The following is a 22,514-nucleotide window of genomic DNA, read 5'->3' as shown; positions in this document are numbered from 1 at the left end:
ATTAATTCTTAAACGAATCTATAAAAACTTCACAATAATCCATATTTAATATCATTTTGAAAAACACATGCATGATTTCCATATCATTAAGAGTCGTAAGGTTTCGTTGGATGTGAATCAAACAAAATCCAATGATAGATTCTGGATAGATTACTTTTACTAAATTAAATTGTGCTATGCATCTGTCCATGGTTTTTACTCGAATTGGTTTCTTTATGAAATCGCCGACATCTTTAAAAAAAAACAGTAAAGCCTTCTTAAGTTTTATCTTTCATAAACCCATACGAAAGGATTTGAGTTTTGTCATCTGGATCAATAGTAACTATTACGATCAATGGAAAATCGTAAATATTAGTAACAGATGTATCATCAACATTTATAATATCATTCCAATATGAAGATGATGATACTTTTAAATAAATAGCTGTCGATGAATAAATATTACCATCATTATCCTTATGCAAAATATATTTTAATTTATCTAAACGTTTGTAATTTATTAATTAATAAGTCTAAATTTTCGGTTTTTTGTTCACGAATAACATCTCTTCGAATATTGTAGAAAATATTTGAATCTATTGTAACATTTAAATTTGACCGAATAATTCCTGGTGGAACATCAATTAATTGTTGATCGCGTATTTTTTTAATTGTAGTGGAATCCATTAAGTTCCTATGAGCTAAATAAAAATCCACATCTAATGGATGTGAATGTTCTAATTTTGATTGAATTTTATTGGCAGAAAAAAACATAATATTATCAATTATTACTATCATAAAAACCAATTTTGAATTACAACAAATTAAACCAGATCTTGTTCCATGGAAAGTACAACAGAAAACATGATTTCTATTTTTATTATGCGTTTGATATGCAGAATAAGGAATACCAATGTTCCTTGTAATTTCTGTGATAAATTGTGTAATAGTTAAATACTGTTTGTATGGAAATAATGTCATCTTGATCTGAGAGCATTCTTCAATAATTTGTTCCATTACCTTCTTTAAAAATAAACGTCAATTTCCTGAAAATATTTCTACACTTTTTGAAAGGGCGGTTCATGGCGAAAACGATTACCCAAATTATTTTTTTTTAATTTTTTCATTTCAAAAAGTGGCTTGATGAGAATTCTAAATTATTAATTCGAAAAATTGAAATTAAATTTTTTTCAAGCGATACATTCGTGGAACAAAATGAAACATTTTTAATTAAAAAAATTATTATTTAAAATCATCACATAATAAAAAAATTTTAAAAAATCCATTTTTGATCACTTTTTGATCTTCAAAATATCAATATTTCAATAAATAATTAAAATTATCGAAATATATATAGGGGGTGGAAATAGCCCGTTTTGAGAAGTTTATTAGCTGCTTATTGTGTTTTTGCTCCATGTTCTATTTATACCAATAATTTCACCATGGTGGTTATAAACTATTTAACATTTCATTATAATTTTCAGTTATTTAAATTGTAATTACATTATTACATTAATAATAACCGATAGCGTAATGTTGATGATAATTGAACTTCTGTTGTTTTTAATGCATTAAGTAACTCATTTGTTAAAAGATTTGGAGGCTGTTGGGTATGTGTAAGTAAATGCGATAGGCAAAATCATACACATTTTTTAGAGCATTTAATCAATCAAATACTTTTGTTTTATATTCTTCCCGTTTTTGTGCACTTTTCACTAAAATTTGTGAACTGTATTTAAAATTTTAATTGTGGGCACATTTTCCCAAATGGAAAAATATAAAAAGATTAAGACACTCGGAACATGTTATTTAGGGAAAATTCTCCTTGTAGAAGATAATATTTTATCGAGGGAAAAAATCGTACTCAAAAAAATTGAAAATATATATTTTACACCAAAAGAAAAAGATAATATTATAAATAAATTTAATATAATTAAATCATATTCTCATCAAAACATTGTCAATTATATTGATTGCTTTGTAGAATCCCAAGCTATTAATATTGTTATGGAATATGCAGATGGTGGTGATTTATCGCAAAGGATAAAAGCATCACAAAGTTCTAAAACAAACATTCCAGAAGCAGAAGTTATACATTATTTCATACAAATTGCTCATGGCATTCAATTTATGCATCATCATAACATTATTCATCGTGACTTAAAGCCACAAAATATTTTCCTTACTCAGACAAATGTTGTCAAGATTGGTGATCTTGATGATGTTAAAATTCTTGAAACAATTCATCAGCAATGTGGTACAACATACGCAGGAACATTATTATACATGTCTCCTGAACAAATTAATTTCCAATCATATGATTATAAAACAGATATTTGGTCTTTAGGCTGTATTATTTATGAGTTATGTACACTTCAACCTCCGTTTAATGGGAATGGAAGAGCAGAACTTAAAAGATCCATAACAAAAGGAAAGTATATATCAATTTCTAATAAATATAGCAATAACATACAAAATCTCATTAAAAAAATGCTTTCAAAGAATCCAAAAAATCGCCCAACAATTGATGAAATTCTTTCAATGCTTTTAATGATTACAAATCCAAAATTATCTTTAAAATCTAAATCAATAAGTGCTACTTTAAAAATAGATATTTACGGATGCCAATTTGCTGGTAGATCAACTTTAAAGAAAAGTATTTTTGATTTAGATGAATGTAAATCAACAATTGATAATGAAAATGAATATTTTCTAAATGAGAAAAAAATAATTTATAAAGGATTTAAAATTGAATTGCATTTTGATATATGTGATGATGAACCAGATTATGAAACAATTTTCCCTGATTTGTTCGAAAGAAAAAAATTTGATTGTGATGCTGTTATTATTGTTTTTTCTGTGGAAAATATTAAATCATTTCAGGACGTAGAAATATTCAAAAGACTTTATCTTAAGGGATTCCATGGTCTTCTTTGTTTATGTGCAAATAAGATTGATACAAAATATAGAGTAATATCACGCGATAAAGGAATTAGTAGAGCAAAGACAATAAAAGCTGCTTATTTTGAAACAAGTGCAATTACAGGTGAAGGTGTTGATAATATGTTTGATCATATTTTAAAACATATTAAAAAATAAAGTTAAAATAATAGAATACCATTATCAGATATTTCTCGCTACCATCAGTAAAAGCCCAAACGAGCTCGCGGTCTGATCGTAAACAGATTTGACCAAATTCAGGAAATTAAGATTTTTAAAAATCATTATATATTAATCTAAACTTGTCTACATCTATTTATATGCTTGATATATACTTTGAACATTATAAATAATTACAAAATTTAAAAAAAAAAAATCTATGAGAGGGAAAGTTGGTTGTTGACTATGAGATAAATTCACTTAAAAATTTTTTAATAAATAACAAGTGTATGGAAATTTTTTTCGAAAAAATGAAAATATTATATACATATATTTATTATAATAAGAATTTTTGATTCTATTTTTTATGAAACCCCAATTCATAGAGATTTTCTGCGCATTTTGATCGTAAATTTTGATTTAAATTTATGGCATTTTAAAATTATCAAAAAAATCAAATTTCAACAGAATAAAAATTGCCAGAAAGAACTTTCTGGCCAAATTGGAAAAATGGCTGTCTTCTTATCCAAAGTTGGCCATGGTATAAAATCTCTTTTCCGTTCGTTCAAAGAATCCTACGTTCCAAGTCAAGCATTCTGCGAAACAGATAAAACGCTTCGTTCCTCGATATGTGATTGCTCAAATCAAGGAAAACTTCTTATTTTACATTTAACATACAATGGAGTAGAATCACAAATTACTTTTGATCCGCCACATGAAGATTATATTATTTTCAAAGCACCATATAATTCCAAAAATGCCTATGAAATATCTCGCAGTCTTCCAATCAACTCACTTCCTTTCCTTGGCGTATTTTTTTGCCCCTCTTCTAATGTTTCTGATATTCGAAAGCTTTTTGAAATATCATCACAAAATGATCTCAATCGTCTTTACAGACTCTCCCGTCCATTACAAAATGAACTCCTAAAAAGGAGGCGACGATATCAGAATTCACAACAATCCAGAGATATAATTATAGATCAAGATAGAGAATACAATGAAATTTTGGCTCAAGTTCAACGCGAAGAAGCCGAAGTTGCACAAAAGAAGGCCGAAGAAGAAGCGGAGAAAGAGTATGAGGAAAATGTTAGACTTACCGCATTGTGCCGATTTAATTCATTACCACCAGAACCTCCACAAGATTCACCCGAAACAATAAAAATAAGGTGCATGATCACTGGCAAGCCTGCGAAGATGCGCGGCTTCAGTAAATCGGATCCTGCGCAGTTACTTTTTGATTTTGTTTGGGTTGACTTTGCGCCGATGAAGCCAACAATAAAGTTCGGATTCCCACCAAAAGAACTGAAGGAAGAAGACGCGGATAAAACATTCGGGGAATTAGGGTTCTCGAGAAGAGAAACTGTACAGGTCGATACAGAAGAAATTGATGAATAAAAATATTTTTGTTTCACTTAGAAATTTATTTAGCATTTAAATCTAAATAATTGATATATAATTATAATTAAAAATATCATTAATTAACTTCATATAATTATTTCGTTTGATTTAATAATAATATATACTAATCGAAAATGTACTCATGCGGATTTCAAAAATGTGTTTTAAAATGACTTATCTTATTTTTCAAATTTTAGGTGAATAATTTAGGAAATTGAAAGATAATTTGAATTTGTGTGAATTACCTTTTACTTTCTGCTTTTTCCTGACATGTAAATGGTTTTTACTTTAGGTAAAAATTATTTTTTTATGCAAATAAGAAAGAAAATTATATATCCAAGCAATACAAAGATAATTATAGATGAAAAGTCTTCGTTTTTACCAAACGCGTATTTTGAATTTAAAAATGAAACATTCAAGAAATGGGATGATGCTGTATCTTTGTTTGGAATTCCAGGGAAATGTTCAAATGAAGAACAATTCCAAAACACCATAGATGATTTAGATAGATTAGTAATGCCGTTAAGAAATAGATCAGCTTTAATTCTATCTGATAAATCTACAAAGTCATTGCGCTCTAAAAGCTTTAATGAAGTTCATTATGCTGAAAGAATATTTGGTAACCAAAATCTACAACAAATTATTCTTGCTATTGATTTATTACAAAAAGAAACTCAAAATGTTTCGAATAACAAAACAATACTCATTTCAGAAAATATTCATTTTTTTCTAAAAGCATTAAGTAACCTTATTCAAGATAATGAAAAATCTAAAAACAAAGAGATGTTAGAAATTTCAATTGAGAAACTACTTCATTTAATTACAAATATTATCGAAAAGGCAAAAATCTTTTATGATCCACTTAATGAGGAATCTTTTGAAGCATCAAATGCATCCAGTTTATTATCAAGTTTATCGAAATATGCATTTTTATTCAAGTTTCCTCGTGAAATCGAAAACTATAAAAATATGGGACAATTTGATGAAATCATAAAGATAATACAAAAAGTTAATTCGTATTCATATTTGCAATCTCTTCCATTATTTGTTAATGTACTTAATTCAATAGATTCATCACTTCGGAAATTATATTTTTATTTGAAAGAAGATCTTAAAAAAATGTCAATGAGTACATACAATAAAAACCATTTAAAATTAGTATTAAGTATTGAACATAAAGGAAATTTAATTTTGGAGATTCTTCAATCACTTGTGGAAAGAGTAGAAAGTAATAAAAGTTCAATTGATTTATTGTGCCAACAATTTGAAGATTCACTCTCACTTTTTAATATTATTTGCTCTTTTTACAAGGAATTTAACTTAGAAGAATATGTAAGATGTTTATCAGAAATTGAAAAACTTATGTTTCAAATGATAAATTTTTTTGAAGAGATTGTTATGATTCAAATTGAGGAAAATAATAAAAAGACAGTTGAGGGTATTTTTAATACAGAACTACATTTATTAATCAATAAAATAGTAAATGTTTTAAAGAATGCTAATTTTCCAAAATCATCATACAAGAAAATTAATGGACTTAACGAACACATTATTCTATGGTATAGAAACCATTTGAAGCAACAAACTAATTTTATATATAAAAATTGGAAATTAAAATTAGATAAATTTTTAATTGCTTTTATTGATAATGATAGTATTTTTGGTCCAAATGCAGATACACTAATTATAAAAAATTCAATTCTTTCATTTTATGATTATATACATGAAATGATAAGTATAAAAGGAATAAATCATATTCATATTTTAGAAAAACTAAGAGACAACACAGGGAAAAATTTAGAAAATATAATTGATCATTGTTTACAACATGGGTTAAAAGAAAAGTGTTTTAATGATTTAAATATAGTTGGAATATATTTAGAAAAATTACTTATTGATATGTTAATAAAACAATTTTTTATTGATATTAATCCTGTTATTTCATCTATATTTGTATCATTTGATTGGGAATCAAATAATTTGGAAAAATTTCATCATAGTTGGGTATCTTATTTATTAAATAAATTTATTAGTGCCAAATGTAAGTGGGGTGAAATATTTCAGCTTCAGAAAAACAGAATCATTGATGGAATTGCAAGCAGTATATATTATAATCTCACTAAGATAAATCGAATTAATTCGATTGGAATTCACATATTAAGATTAGATGTTATGATTTTTATTCAATGTTTTGGCAAGGAATCATCTAATTTATGGGAAAAGATTGAAATCCATCTCAATAAAATTTGGAATTCTGTATCACATGAAACACTTTTACAAAAAATATCTGAAGATTTTGAAACACTTAAACATAAATTCTCATTTCAGATTGAAGCAATTCTTTCTATGGAGTGAGCTCACATAACGTTTCAACGCATTTTAATCGTTTTCTCATTGAAAATCAACGGTTGCTAAAATTATTCAGTTCACTTTTTCACAAAAAAATGACACCAAAAATTGTTAAGTAAATTCTTTGCCAATTATTGAGCACATTTTTAATGACAGAGTTTGAAAAGCTAAATGAAATATGCGAGAAAGTAGACAACAAGGAAATGAAGACAGATGATGCTCTTAAGGAAATCAAATCAATATCTTTTCAAGAATTTAATATGGTTGATATTAGAAAAGCAACATCACTTCTAAATAAAGATTGGATCCCAAAAGACTTATCCGTTGAAATCCTTAAAAGCTGGATGCGTATGCAAGATAAAATCCTTCTTCAAATCCGTTCTTTTCTATTCTTAAATCCCACAATCAATAAAGCACAACTTGAAAAATATGCAGTAGGTATCAAAGCACCATCAAAACATGATGAAAACCAGCTTGTCATAGAGAACATTTTAGAGAAAATAGGTACTGCTGGTGAATCTCGTCCATATATCAATCCATTTGATCAAGGTCTTATCTATGCCGAAGCTTCAAATGCATCCACTGATCCTACACATCACATTTCCAAGCTTTTCAGCCTTGATAATACTTATTTTTCATCAGCCCCATTACAAAATACGTCATTTACAATTGCTTTGCCACCATTTCTTACAGCCAAAATCACTTCATACACATTATGGGGTCCACCACGCATGAATCAAAAAGCACAAGGAGGTCCATCTTCATGGATCTTATATGGATCAAACGATAATGTATCTTTCCACAAAATTGATGATCAGTCAAGCAACCAGGATCTCAACAAAGAGGATGCCCTTGCCACATTCCCTGTTTCGACAAATTCATATTATCGATTCTTCAAGTTCCTTATCTCCGGAGTCAGCCACTTGAACAATTGGTCAATTCACCTGAAAAGGTTCGATATTTCAGGAATTTTACTCATAGCAAATAATAAATAAGATGAAAAAAACATTTTTGTTTTATTTGGTTTCACTTCTGTGTGGAATATATTGCGCGAAGTTTGGATTTGACAAAATCAAATCGATGAAGATCAGACTCATTGTCAAGTGGAAAAGAATAGGATAAAAGAATAGGTGACTTAGTAAGATCTGAAATAAATGAGGTAAGTTCGTCACTGGGCTTATCTCCAAGTAAATGTGTTGATGTAACAGGATTTGGCATGGCCATTGATAAATCATTGAACTGTCTAGATTTGTCGCCGATATAGATATAACGACTCTTACCAAAAGAAACTTCTTCAATATAAAGGTCTTCGTTTTGAAAATTATAAGAGAATTCACGTGTTTCCATTTGAAAAATGGATATTACAACGATTAATTTGAACACAAAAGAACCCGTTTATTGTCAATGAAAAAAGCCAAAGTTCACGAAAAACATTTTTTTTTAACAAATAACAATTAAAGAATGTTGCTTAAGTGTATCGAACTCACAGTTTCGACATTATTTTTCCGATTAAGTGCAGCATGCAAGTTCTGAAGGAGTGCTTGCTCACCAAAGTTACCAATATAAAAAGCATCTTTGTTCAACAGCTTTATTGCAATCAAAAATTGCCGGAGAGGAGAAAAGTTGAGCAAATCGTATTCTTGATTATTGGATTGGATCAAAACTTTTGGCCCTTCTATTTTAATGTCGCATGGAAGGTCTTTGTGAAGTACTTTGGAAAGGTCAACGATAAGACGAGCTGCATGGAAAAGGACAGATTTGATTCGAGATTCATTGTTCTCCCAATCTTTATGGTACTCACAAAGAGGTTCAATGTAAAAACACTCAGAAACAATATACCAATTACCATTAGCTGTTTGTCCAATGGGATATAGTACATTGAGAAAATTGATTGTTGAATTATCTTCAATAAATATTGGTGGGGGAGGTGAATCCTTATAAAATGATGTCTCTATTGGATTTGTGATTTCTTGAGCACATGTCGGAGAAGATTGAACATAGTTCTCAATTGGATCTTCATTTTCGCTGATTTCGAAAAAATTATTTGAGCTCTGATTGGATGTGCTTTGGAAACGCAGTATTCTGTTCTTGGCTCTTTCGTCATTTATCTGTTTTAATTTGGCTAGGATGGTGTCTTTTGTATTCATAAAATCAAAATGTCAACATAATTTGAATTAAAATAAAAATGACAGTGTAGCGATCCAAAAACAGAAAAAAAATTGTTCGCAACTGTAAAAAAGGAAAAATAGAGGAACTCTTATGCAACAACAACTGTATTTTTGTGCTTTTTAAGAATTATTTTTTCAATTTGAAAATTAATTATTTTTTTCACCAAATTATTATTATTTTTTTTTTAAGTTTTTTACATTAAAGTGAATCTGATAAAGCGCGGAATTTCATAATCATTAATATGCATATTTGAAATTGTAATTTAAGAAGTTATTATCCAGAGTTTTGCTTTAATCACCATCATAAGATTCACCTTCTTGAAGGAAGAGACTGTCATTTGGTGGATTTTGAAAAATTATCTCTTGAATTTGTGAAAGAACATTATACATTTCTTCGTCAAGAAAAAGTTCATCCTCTTCAAGTTTTTTCAGCTTTATTAAAATTTCTCTTTTTTCTTTGAGAAGGCTTTCTTTTAAATTCTTTTGGTTTGAAGCAGCATTTTGTTTCATTAATTATAAAATTCACAGAGACTGTCAATTATTTTACTATAGTCGAAATGGATACTGGACAAAACCAGTATGAAATCATCCGGCGTATTCATTCAGATGTAGTAAATAATGCTAACAAAATATATGCACAAATACAAGAAATAGAAGGGAAATCTGATCAAATTAAAAATATTAAACAAGAAGTATCTCAACTAAAAAATCAAATTAAGGTTTTGCAAAAGCAAAATTACGATATGCATCAGAAAATAACACAAAAAGCATGGGAAAGAAAACAATATGATGAACAAACAGAGCAATTAACAAAATTAATTAACATTTTCGAAGAATCCAATGCAGAGTTCCAAAACTCAAATGAAGCAAATTTAACAGAGCAGCAAGAAGCAGAAATCAATCAAAAATTTGAAGAGATAGTTCAAACAATATCAAATGAGTATAATGTCCCAAACCTAAACGAACTTGAAAAAACTGCAAAAAAACTATGCACAATGAAATCGGAAATAGAGAAGGAAATTACAATTTTAAAAGAAGTTGATGGTCAATGGGAAAATGATGAATCACTTTCATCTCTTATCAATGATTACTCTGGAGGACCACCATTTGAACCAGATTCTTTCTGCAAGTTATCGAGCATAAATTTTTCTGATCCACAACAACAAATTCAAATAGCTAATAATATTATCCCATTTAATCCACCTCGATCAAAAGTTCAACAACTCCAACTAGAGATAGAAAAGATTGTTAGTGTTCTTCAATCTCATGAATTTATTTCAAATTCATTGTATTCAGCACAACTCGATTTTTTTACATCCTTAAAAGATACACTTCTCTCTAATCCAATAACAGAAGATGATGTTTATTTATATGAACAACAGATCCAAGATCGTTTGAAACTAATGTCCAAAATTTTCCAAATTTCTCCTATCGTCATACCCCACCCCACGAACGATCAAAATCCTCTCGAATCCATATCGGAGCAGTTCACCTCATTATGTGAGTATCTTAATTCATCCAATCAATATTCATCTCTTTCAGAATCACTCCACAAGCTTGCTGAACAAGACTTATCTTTCCCTGAATTTTCAATTCCTACTAAGCCACAATATACGCAAAAATCAATCCAAAATTCTTCTTTAATAGAACTTTCTTGTAAACTTCAAGAACTCACACAAAGGACTTCCCAAATGATTCCTCTACAGATTTTGCAATCACTTGCTTCTACACATTGCGAAGCTCTTTCAATCACCCAATCAGAAATTGATTTTTCAGATTTTGAACCAGACCTAACTCTTACCCCACAAAAGCTAACTCCAATACATGAACGAGGACATACAGAATCACCCGAAATCACTCATTTCAAGCAGATATTCTTATCCAAGATGCCTGATGAACTTCAAGCATCTCTTAGTACACCGCAAATCTCTCTAACCATCCCTCACTTTGAGGATGAATCCCCACAACAATCTTCAATCGATTCCATTCTATCCGAAAGTGAAAATAACGAATTCAACAATTCAATTCATACTCGGTCGGGACAGTTGAATACTTTACTCAGAACGATGACATCTTTAGACACACCTCCAATTCCAACAGTCGGAAAAGTTCCTGTTTCACAACCACGTGAGAACATTAATACCGGCCATATATTATCAATCATTGATGAACTTTTAGATCCAACACAATATGAACGATCTGTTCTTCTTGAAGAAATCAATCAACTTTCCAATAAACTTGAATTACTTCAACAAAAGTATTCAAGCGAAGAGGAAGAACAAGTTGATGAATCACTTTCACAAATAATAAGCGATGTCGATGCACTTACAATACAAGTAAATTCACAAGAAGAGCGATACACGAAGGAATTTGATGAGTTACGTCTTTTAGCAACAAAACGTTCTGAGATAATAAGGGAAATAAATGATGTTAAGGAACAAATGCAAAATATGGAAAACATTGATGATGCTGCGCTTGATGAAATGGAGAAAGAAGTTACGGAAATGAGAAAAGCATTAGTTGAAAAGAAGCAAAACTTTAAGGAAGAGATGGAGTTGAGAAGGAAGTTATTGGAACAACAAAACGAACAGAGCGAGGAATAATGATAAGAAATGTTTGATTTAATAAAGTTTTTATAGATTTTATTAATTTATTCAATTTGATGAAAGAAAACGTTAATGGTGTAACGTATTGAATTATGTTTTGAAGTTTTTTATCTTCGAAAATAGTTCCGAAGAAGCATTGTGAGGATGTACTTTGGGAAAAAATCAGTTCTTTGTAAATAGTAATTAGAAATAGAAACATAGTTTACTTAAACAAATTAAGTACTTTGTATTTTAAGTTAATAACTTACAACATACGCGTTACAGTATCTATATTGATGAAGTGTATGAACGATTTACTTCGAAAAATTGTTGAAAGAGAAAATTAAACAGGATATTTGGAATAAGAACAAGTGAAGAAAAATATGCCTGAAGATCATGAAACCTTTCTTCAAGGAAATTTTTGCTTTTGTTATTAATGATTTTTTTTGGAGGAAATTGTTTTAAATATTGAGAAATAAGATAACTCTGCCTCAGCTGCTGATCAAACTTTTTTATTTGAGAAAAGCGTCTAAAGATTTTATGGGAATGAATTATTTGCCCTTTTTGAATTCCTACATCTATTGTATAAAAAATAAATTTATTGGTAGAATTCATAGCATAGTTTTCGATATAAATGTAAAACCTGGGGCTAACACAACTATTAAGAATGCTAATTTTTTGTTTTGGAAGGGAAATTAATGGGATATCAGAATCCAATTTTTTGGTATTAATGAAAGTGAAGCCAAACGTATTGTTATGAGGCACCCCAAAAACGGCGGGCTCCGATAAAAGTTCACAAGAAAATTTTTAATTGGAGATCTTTTATTATAAATTGTACTCGTCATGATACCAACATTTTTTATTGATAACAATCAAAATTAAACTGTTTTAACATAAGCGTTCACCATAATTTTATTAAATAGCGAAGAAAAATTCATTTTTAGTTTTTCCAAAAATTGACATAATTGCATACTTTACTTGTTTGTTTTTTTATAATTTCAATGTTTATCCATCGTTTTTTAAATGAAGGAAAGCGGGTCCAAATTAAAAAGTTTCATTGTTTTCGACATAAGAAATCCAGAGGAAGAAGGCAGCCCTCCAATAACATATTGGTCTAAAGGTGAAAAAGATTCTAATTCTCTTCTTAATCAAACAGGAATATACATGACTTTTTTAGGATTCTGTCAGAAATTCAAACCACAAGCTGAGTGCGACTACATTTCAACAAGCCTCCATGAATGTAGTTTACTTTGTTTGTATGGACCAATATGGATGGGTGTTTCCATCGAATCCCGCACTAGTAACGATCGATTCATTCTTCATTCAATTCTCCGTTATTGCCGCATTATGTTTTCTCATTTTTTTGTTGAACTTCCACCTTTGCCACCTTCATACATTGATCCATCCACATCAGACCATACCTCCGAAGATTCTATTGCTAACGTTGTCGAACCACAACTCAATTCTGTTATTCACAATATCCCACTTGCTTTTGACTGTATTGTTGGATCTGTAAATTGGACACATCTAGACTTTTCCTACGAATATAACTCCATCATGCATCAACCTGTTATGTTCAAAGGACGTGATACCCTGGAAACAGCATGTCGTTCATTTATTGAAGATAATCATGATATAATTGAAGGCATTGCCATTTTCCAAAAACGATCTGTTATATATTCTACGTATAGTAATAGTGTTACTAGGGCACTTTCATATGCAATTCGAAAGCGATTTAAACTTTTATATTTACCAAATGTTGTACCTAATCCAAATAAATTGTCATGGATTGTTGGGTTATATATTGATCGTAATGGCCTTCGATCTGTATTTCAGTATCCAATTTATTATGGCGGGAAAACACATTTCATTATCGCATTTAAACTTCGAATTTTCAAAATCGTACTAACAATGCCAGAGAGCTTAAGCGTTAACGAACAACTTTTGCTCAGTATTCCAAGGAAAATGGTAAAAATTAAAGAAGTAATTAATTCCATGTATATAATCAATCCACCTGGAATTGAAAACGTATCATTTACACACTTTACAAATAGTCCAAATCAACAAGTTATGGGATTTAATTGTAATGAAATTGATGCAGCATCGAAAAAAGTTATCGATTTTGACTGCATCAACGCACATGAAAGGACGGTTACATTTGACAAGTCAGCCACTTTGGGGTTCCCCGACAGTAACGATTTCTTTGTGTATTGTAAATTTGAAAGAGGCGACGATACGTCAGAATCGTTGCTTGTATTTAAGCCACCAACACCTGAAAAGAAAATTTCAACATTGTTAGAAATGACAAGTAATATACTTGATAGAAATCAAGAAAAGAAAACGAATAAATTGTGTGAAATATCATAGTAATTGTTTTAATAAAAATGAAAAGTAAATCGTATACATGAATTTTTTATACCTTTTCGACTTTAAAAATTTAAAGCATCAACTATTTTTTAAAAAAATATCAATTTTTACGGATGAAATAAATTTGGTGAAATTATTCCAAAATAACCAGAGTTCATCGGCGATACAGAAAACACCATCGTTTTTTTTAAATTTAAATTCAAATTTTTCACTTTTTCTATTGACAATACTGTCAATTTTTCTTTATTCAAAAACGATAGGCCGGTTTTTTTTGTTGGGGTTTAATGAATAAGTGGAAAAAAGTTAAAGCAACTCTTCATTTCTCGGTAATATATGTTGATTTAAGAACAAAAAATGATAGCAAATTTATACTAAAATGGGAACGAGGTGAATCAAAAGGAATGACAGAAGAGATATCATCATCAAAAGAAAACAAACTACTCTTTAACGCAAAATTCGAATGTCCATGTACTATGTATGTTAACAAATCAAATGGATCTGTTCGTCCAAAATTAGTTACATATACATTAAAGCGGTATGTTCCATTAAACAAAGGTAAGAAGAAAAAAATTTACGGGAAACTGAATATAGATATAGCACCATTTTATGGGATGAAGAATGTCAATTATGTTTCCAGAGAAATGGAAAGTGGCAGATCAGTTCCTCCACTTTTATATACATCTTATCAACTTGTTGCCATCGGAGAAGAAGCCAATGTTGATCAAGCCGATATGGATGATATTTCATTTATTGGACGTCCTGAAGCGCATATTCCACTTTCTGCATGGGATGTTTCAGAAGCAATTTCATTTGATGAACCATTAAATGAGCAACAAAAAAGTAAACACAAAAAGAAAAGGCATCATAAACATGATGAAAATGCCGATTCCACATCAGAATCTATGAGTAATAAAAGTGGTAAAAAACATAAAAAGAAAAAACATTCAAGTAAACATCAATCGCGAAATGCGAGTATTGATGTTATTGATATAATTGACGAGAAAGCTGTTAAAGAAGAAGAAGAAGAAAGAAAGCGAAAGGAGGAAGAAGAGAAAAAGAGAAAAGAAGAGGAAGAAAGAAAACAAAAAGAAGAGGAAGAAGAAAAGAGAAGAAAAGAAGAGGAAAGATTAAAGAACGAAGAAGAAAGATTGAGAAAAGAAGACGAAAAAATTAAGAAAAAGAAAGAGAAGCTGAAAAAAGGAAAAGAAAAGCATAAAAGAAAGAAGAAAGAAGAAAAGGAACGTAAGGAAGAAGAAGAAAGATTAAGGCTTGAAGAACAATACAGGCTGAAGTTAGAGGAAGAAAGATTGAAAATGGAAAAAGAGAGATTACAACAGAAGGAGGAAAAGTTGCAAATGAAAGAAGAAGAGTTAAAGAGAGAAGACATGGAAAGACATAGAAAAGAAGAAGAGAAAAAGTTGCGAAAAAAGCAAAGAAGAAAAAGAAGGAAAAGGGTTAAGAAATCTGATTCAGAATCAGAGAAAGAGAAATCTGAATCAGAAAACGAAAACGAAGAAAAAGAATCTGAATCAGAGAAAGAGTCAACATCAGATAAAGAGAAATCAGAAAATGAAGAAAAAGAATCTGAATATGAAAAAGAAAATGAAGAAAATGAATCAGAATCAGACAAAGAGAAATCTGAAAATGAAGAAAAAGAGTCAGAATCTGATAAAGAGAAATCTGAAGCTGAAAAAGAAAATGAAGAAAAAGAATCTGAATCAGACAAGGAAAAGTCAGAAAATGAAGAAAAAGAGTCCGAATCAGACGAAGAAAAATCTGAATCTGAAAAAGAATCAACATCAGAAAAAGAAAAGTCAGAATCAGAAAATGAAAATGAAGAAAAGGAGTCCGAATCAGATAAAAAGAAATCTGAATCAGAAAAAGAAAATGAAGAAAAAGAATCAGACGAAGAAAAATCCGAAGCAGAATCAGAAAATGAAGAAAAAGAATCTGAGAAATCTGAATCCGAAAAAGAGAAGTCAACATCTGACTCCGAAAATGAAGTAAAAGAATCAGATGAAGAGAAATCCGAAAAAGAATCGACATCAGATAAAGAGAAGTCTGAATCCGAAAATGAAGAGAAAGAATCAGATGAAGAGAAAACAGAATCAGAGAAATCCGAATCTTCTGAAAAAGAGAAGTCAACATCTGATTCAGAAAACGAAGAAAAAGAATCTGAATCAGAAAAAGAGAAATCGTCTGAATCAGAATCAGAAAATGAAGAAGCTGAAACAAGATCTGAAATAGAAGAGAAGGAATCAGAAAGTGAACCTCAAATTATCGAAAAATCAGTTGAGATTGATCATGGTGAAGAGGATCTAAGAAAAGAAGAAGAGGAACGACTCAAGAAGGAAGAGGAAGAAAGGCTACGTAAAGAGGAAGAAGAACGTATTAAGAAAGAGGAGGAAGAGAGACTTAGAAAAGAGGAGGAAGAACGACTAAGAAAAGAGGAGGAAGAAAGATTAAGGAAAGAAGAAGAGGAAAGACTTAGGAAAGAAGAAGAAGAAAGATTGAGGAAAGAAGAAGAAAGACTGAGGAAAGAAGAAGAAGAAAGACTGAGGAAAGAAGAAGAAGAAAGACTGAGGAAAGAAGAAGAAGAAAGATTGAGGAAAGAAGAAGAAGAGAGACTTAAGAAAGAAGAGGAAGAACGACTTCGTCGGGAGGAAGCAGAGAGAATACGTAAAGAATTAGAAGAAAAATTAAAGAACGAAATGGAAGAACGTGATCGTAAAGAAGAAGAAGAACGAATAAGGAAAGAAGAAGAAGAACGAGACCGACAAACCCGTGAACATGAATTAAAGTATGAAGAATATAAAGCGAAATTAGCAGAAGAAGAACGAATAACGCGAGAAAAACATGCTAAAGAACTTCAAGAAGAAGAAACACGACATAAAGAAGAAACAGAATTGGATAAGGAAAATGAACAAGAGAAGAAACAACGAGATGAAGAAAATTCGATCAAAATGATTGAAAGTAAAGAAAATGAACAACGAGAAATTGAAGAAGAGAAAGGAAGAGAACAAGAATATCGAAAACAACATGAAGAATATGAAGAACAAATCAAAGAATATGAAGATCTTCTCAACAACGAAGAAGAAGAACGCAAACGAAGAGATAGAGAAGAACAATTAAAACAGGAAGAAGAGCAGAAAAGATTGATACAAGAAGAGGAAGAAAGAAAGCGTAAAGATGAAGAAGATACATTGACGAAGGATGATGAAGAAAGAAAGCGAAGAGAAGCAGAAGAAAAATTAAAATTCGAAGAAGAAATGATAAGAAAAGAAGAAGATGAAGAAAGATTAAGGAAAGAAGGAGAAGAAAAATTGAGAAATGAGAAAGAAATTTTCATGAGAGATGAGGAAGAAAAATTAAATAAAGAAAATGATGAAAGAAGAAGAAAAGAAGATAAAGAGATACAAAGTAAAGAAGTAGAAATGATAAGAAAAGATGAAGAAGAGCGTTTACATAAAGAAGAAGAAGAAAGAATTAAAGAGGAAGAAGAAGAACGAAAGCGAAAAGAAAAAGACGAAGAAAAACATCTCAAAGAAGAAGAAGATAAAGTTCAAGAAGAGGAAGAAAGAAGAGTTAAACGTGAAGAAGAAGAACGAATTCAACAAGAAGAAGAAGAAAGGCATCGTAACGAAGAAGAAGAAGGACGACGGAAAGAAGGAGAAGAACGACGACTTGAAGAAGAAATGAGTAAACTTAAAGCGAAAGAAGAAGAAATGTTAAATAACGAAGAAGAACGTCTCCGAAATGAGGAAAGAGAAATCCTAAATAAGGAAGAAGAGAAACGACTAAAGAAAGAGGAAGAAGAACGTCTAAGAAAAGAGGAAGAAGAACGATTACGTAAAGAAGAGGAGGAAAGACTAAGGAAAGAAGAGGAAGAAAGATTAAGGAAAGAAGAGGAAGAAAGACTAAGGAAAGAAGAAGAAGAAAGATTAAGGAAAGAAGAGGAAGAAAGACTAAGGAAAGAAGAAGAAGAACGATTACGTAAGGAGGAAGAAGAACGATTGCGTAAAGAAGAGGAAGAAAGATTAAGGAAAGAAGAGGAAGAACGATTGCGTAAGGAGGAAGAGGAAAGATTAAGGAAAGAAGAAGAAGAGAGATTACGTAAAGAGGAAGAAGAAAGACTTAAGAAAGAAGAAGAGAGATTACGTAAAGAGGAGGAAGAAAGATTGAGGAAAGAAGAAGAAGAAAGATTGAGGAAAGAAGAAGAAGAGAGATTACGTAAAGAGGAGGAAGAAAGACTTAAGAAAGAAGAGGAAGAACGTCTAAGAAAAGAAGAAGAAGAAAGATTGAGGAAAGAAGAAGAAGAAAGATTGAGGAAAGAAGAAGAAAGACTGAGGAAAGAAGAAGAAGAAGAAAGATTACGTAAAGAAGAAGAAGAAAGACTGAGGAAAGAAGAAGAAGAAAGACTGAGGAAAGAAGAAGAAGAAAGATTGAGGAAAGAAGAAGAAGAGAGACTTAAGAAAGAAGAGGAAGAACGACTTCGTCGGGAGGAAGCAGAGAGAATACGTAAAGAATTAGAAGAAAAATTAAAGAACGAAATGGAAGAACGTGATCGTAAAGAAGAAGAAGAACGAATAAGGAAAGAAGAAGAAGAACGAGACCGACAAACCCGTGAACATGAATTAAAGTATGAAGAATATAAAGCGAAATTAGCAGAAGAAGAACGAATAACGCGAGAAAAACATGCTAAAGAACTTCAAGAAGAAGAAACACGACATAAAGAAGAAACAGAATTGGATAAGGAAAATGAACAAGAGAAGAAACAACGAGATGAAGAAAATTCGATCAAAATGATTGAAAGTAAAGAAAATGAACAACGAGAAATTGAAGAAGAGAAAGGAAGAGAACAAGAATATCGAAAACAACATGAAGAATATGAAGAACAAATCAAAGAATATGAAGATCTTCTCAACAACGAAGAAGAAGAACGCAAACGAAGAGATAGAGAAGAACAATTAAAACAGGAAGAAGAAACAAAGAGAAAAGAAGAAGAGTTATTACATAAAGAAGAAGAGGAGAGACTTCATCAAAAAGAAGAGCGTTTTCATAAAGAAGAAGAAGAAAGAATTAAAGAGGAAGAAGAAGAACGAAAGCGAAAAGAAAAAGACGAAGAAAAACATCTCAAAGAAGAAGAAGATAAAGTTCAAGAAGAGGAAGAAAGAAGAGTTAAACGTGAAGAAGAAGAACGAATTCAACAAGAAGAAGAAGAAAGGCATCGTAACGAAGAAGAAGAAGGACGACGGAAAGAAGGAGAAGAACGACGACTTGAAGAAGAAATGAGTAAACTTAAAGCGAAAGAAGAAGAAATGTTAAATAACGAAGAAGAACGTCTCCGAAATGAGGAAAGAGAAATCCTAAATAAGGAAGAAGAGAAACGACTAAAGAAAGAGGAAGAAGAACGTCTAAGAAAAGAGGAAGAAGAACGATTACGTAAAGAAGAGGAAGAACGATTGCGTAAAGAAGAGGAAGAAAGACTAAGGAAAGAAGAAGAAGAACGATTAAGGAAAGAAGAAGAAGAAAGATTACGTAAAGAAGAAGAAGAAAGATTACGTAAAGAAGAAGAAGAACGATTAAGGAAAGAAGAGGAAGAAAGACTAAGAAAAGAAGAAGAAGAAAGATTACGTGAAGAGGAAGAAGAAAGACTAAGAAAAGAAGAAGAAGAAAGATTGCGTAAGGAGGAAGAAGAAAGATTAAGGAAAGAAGAAGAAGAAAGACTAAGAAAAGAAGAAGAAGAAAGATTGCGTAAGGAGGAAGAAGAAAGATTAAGGAAAGAAGAAGAAGAAAGACTAAGAAAAGAAGAAGAAGAAAGATTGCGTAAGGAGGAAGAAGAAAGATTACGTAAAGAAGAAGAAGAAAGATTACGTAAAGAAGAAGAAGAAAGATTACGTAAAGAAGAAGAAGAAAGATTACGTAAAGAAGAAGAAGAAAGACTAAGAAAAGAAGAAGAAGAAAGATTGCGTAAGGAGGAAGAAGAAAGATTAAGGAAAGAAGAAGAAGAAAGATTACGTAAAGAAGAGGAAGAAAGATTACGTAAGGAGGAAGAAGAAAGACTAAGAAAAGAAGAAGAAGAAAGATTGCGTAAGGAGGAAGAAGAACGATTAAGGAAAGAAGAAGAAGAAAGACTAAGAAAAGAAGAAGAAGAAAGATTGCGTAAAGAAGAAGAAGAAAGATTACGTAAAGAAGAGGAAGAAAGATTACGTAAGGAGGAAGAAGAAAGACTAAGAAAAGAAGAAGAAGAAAGATTGCGTAAGGAGGAAGAAGAAAGATTAAGGAAAGAAGAGGAAGAAAGACTAAGAAAAGAAGAAGAAGAAAGATTGCGTAAAGAAGAAGAAGAAAGATTACGTAAAGAAGAGGAAGAAAGATTACGTAAGGAGGAAGAAGAAAGATTAAGGAAAGAAGAAGAAGAAAGATTACGTAAAGAAGAAGAAGAAAGATTACGTAAAGAAGAAGAAGAAAGACTAAGAAAAGAAGAAGAAGAAAGATTACGTAAAGAAGAAGAAGAAAGATTACGTAAAGAAGAGGAAGAAAGATTACGTAAGGAGGAAGAAGAAAGATTAAGGAAAGAAGAAGAAGAAAGATTGCGTAAGGAGGAAGAAGAAAGATTAAGGAAAGAAGAGGAAGAAAGACTAAGAAAAGAAGAAGAAGAAAGATTACGTGAAGAGGAAGAAGAAAGATTACGTAAAGAAGAAGAAGAAAGATTACGTAAAGAAGAGGAAGAAAGATTACGTAAGGAGGAAGAAGAAAGATTAAGGAAAGAAGAAGAAGAAAGACTAAGAAAAGAAGAAGAAGAAAGATTACGTAAAGAAGAAGAAAGATTACGTAAAGAAGAGGAAGAAAGATTACGTAAGGAGGAAGAAGAAAGATTAAGGAAAGAAGAAGAAGAAAGATTACGTAAAGAGGAAGAAGAAAGACTAAGGAAAGAGGAAGAGGAAATTAAAGAACAGGACGAGCCGCATGCCAGTGAGAAAGAGCTTGTTGCTCGTGACACAACAATTTCTGATTCCAACAAAGCCAAAAGCGAATCCTCCGAATCCGACTCCAGCTATTCGGGCAGTGAATCCTACTCCGATCGTACGCACGCCACACGTCATTCCTCATCCAGCGGCTCATCCTATTCATCTGATGTCTCAGATTCCGACTCTGAATTTAATACTCAAGAGCGTAAACAAATGGAAGCTTATTTGCGTATTTCACCTGAACTTTTAATCCATGACGTATTAACACGTGAATGGCCTACATTAACCTCTCCACCAATTTTAGCACGTAATTTTGTATCCACACGCTATGTATTTCCAATATTTTCCACACTTATTGAATCTAAAATATTTAAAGAGGAATCGGAACATTTCGAATCCACATTAGCTGTATTTGTATCCGACTTTCCAAAGATTCCCGGGTCGACATTTAAAGATCGATTTACTACGGTCGTTGTTTTGATAGAATTAACACAGCACTATGCGCCAATATATGAATTCTATCCGAAACGTGTCTCCAAATTCTTAAAGAATTTGTATTATATCCATGATACAATGCTTTCAACATTGTTAGCGCCATGTATAGCACGTACAGAATTTCTAATTAATCGATTCTCTACAGCCACGTTTGAGTTTTATTCATTGTTGGTTGACTTTTTAGCTGTTCTTGAACAAAACAAACAAGTAATGAGTTTTCCTGAGCCTATTTTCTATTATTTGATGAGAGAATATCTTAAGAAATTCGATATTATGCTTGCGAATAAGATAATTACAAACCCTGAGAGATTTTGTATGAGTAATGCTATCATTTGGAACTCTTTTCTTTCAGCATTCGAAAATGATGCGAGATTATCTTTGCCCCTTACAAGAGAAGTTGTATCTTCTTTAGTAATGATTAGTAATATTTGTGATAATCCGCAATTGAAAGATAGTATTTCACCAAGTTTACCAAATGAAATTGTGCTATTTATGATAAGTAAATATAAAAGAGATAGAGAAATGAATAAGAAATTAAATCCAAATAAGTTTAAGAAACATTATAAATTAAAGAAATCTCAATATATTATAGAAGAATTTAAGTTCCCGCAAGTTGAAAAGTTTAGAATTGATGACTTCATACCTGATAATTGGTGCAAGATTAGCCAAGATGAAAAATGTCTGAAGTATTATTGGTTCATGCCTGAATACGTGAAAAAAGATTAAATTTTAGTTATTTTAAATAAATTACGAAAAACTATTTTTTAAATTTTTTATTATAAATTTAATAATTTAATTATATAACATATCTATATATAACATATATAATTTAATTATATTAATATATGAATAAATATTGAAGTTCCATAGCTACAACAACTGTTATAATATCAAATAACATAATTTTTCATAAAAATATTCGTATTAATATATTAAAAAAAAATCCAAATAAAAAATTTTATCATATGATAATCATTTATTAAGATCAAGATAATAACAACATCATTTATTAATAACGACATCTTGATAAAATTACGCATATATGATTAAATAGTCTTGTTCAACAAGCAAAAACAATTAGAATAAAATGACTAGGTTTGTTTGGG

General features: G+C 30.6%; 6 protein-coding genes across 6 annotated transcripts; 4 read left to right on the top strand and 2 right to left on the bottom strand.

Annotated features, from left to right (window-relative positions):
* Positions 1 to 3,588: 3,588 nt before the first annotated feature.
* GO595_005647 (UBX domain containing protein) lies at positions 3,589 to 4,473 on the top strand (the record flags this gene model as incomplete). The annotated part of the gene is made up of 1 exon (XM_067918913.1): positions 3,589 to 4,473. The coding sequence occupies one exon, from the start codon at positions 3,589 to 3,591 to the stop codon at positions 4,471 to 4,473; it is 885 nt and encodes a 294-aa protein (XP_067774279.1).
* Positions 4,474 to 6,974: 2,501 nt separating this feature from the next.
* Positions 6,975 to 7,820, top strand: GO595_005646 (uncharacterized protein; the record flags this gene model as incomplete). Its single annotated transcript, XM_067918912.1, has 1 exon — positions 6,975 to 7,820. The coding sequence occupies one exon, from the start codon at positions 6,975 to 6,977 to the stop codon at positions 7,818 to 7,820; it is 846 nt and encodes a 281-aa protein (XP_067774278.1).
* A 31-nt stretch (positions 7,821 to 7,851) lies between these two features.
* Positions 7,852 to 8,172, bottom strand: GO595_005645 (uncharacterized protein; the record flags this gene model as incomplete). Its single annotated transcript, XM_067918911.1, has 1 exon — positions 7,852 to 8,172. One exon carries the CDS (start codon positions 8,170 to 8,172, stop codon positions 7,852 to 7,854), a length of 321 nt encoding a protein of 106 aa, XP_067774277.1.
* A 107-nt stretch (positions 8,173 to 8,279) lies between these two features.
* On the bottom strand, positions 8,280 to 8,972 carry GO595_005644 (uncharacterized protein; the record flags this gene model as incomplete). Its single annotated transcript, XM_067918910.1, has 1 exon — positions 8,280 to 8,972. One exon carries the CDS (start codon positions 8,970 to 8,972, stop codon positions 8,280 to 8,282), a length of 693 nt encoding a protein of 230 aa, XP_067774276.1.
* Positions 8,973 to 9,736: 764 nt separating this feature from the next.
* GO595_005643 (uncharacterized protein) lies at positions 9,737 to 11,596 on the top strand (the record flags this gene model as incomplete). Its single annotated transcript, XM_067918908.1, has 1 exon — positions 9,737 to 11,596. The coding sequence occupies one exon, from the start codon at positions 9,737 to 9,739 to the stop codon at positions 11,594 to 11,596; it is 1,860 nt and encodes a 619-aa protein (XP_067774275.1).
* Positions 11,597 to 12,601: 1,005 nt separating this feature from the next.
* Positions 12,602 to 22,134, top strand: GO595_005642 (Titin-like; the record flags this gene model as incomplete). Its single annotated transcript, XM_067918907.1, has 2 exons — positions 12,602 to 13,529; positions 14,333 to 22,134. 2 exons carry the CDS (start codon positions 12,602 to 12,604, stop codon positions 22,132 to 22,134), a joined length of 8,730 nt encoding a protein of 2,909 aa, XP_067774274.1.
* Positions 22,135 to 22,514: the final 380 nt, after the last annotated feature.

The sequence above is a fragment of the Histomonas meleagridis genome, assembly GCF_020186115.1.
Source record: "Histomonas meleagridis strain 2922-C6/04-10x chromosome Unknown contig_36, whole genome shotgun sequence".
Classification (NCBI taxonomy): Eukaryota; Parabasalia; order Tritrichomonadida; family Dientamoebidae; genus Histomonas; species Histomonas meleagridis.
The sequence above is the reverse complement of the archived record's forward strand: the minus strand, read 5'-3'. Positions and strand labels throughout refer to the sequence as shown.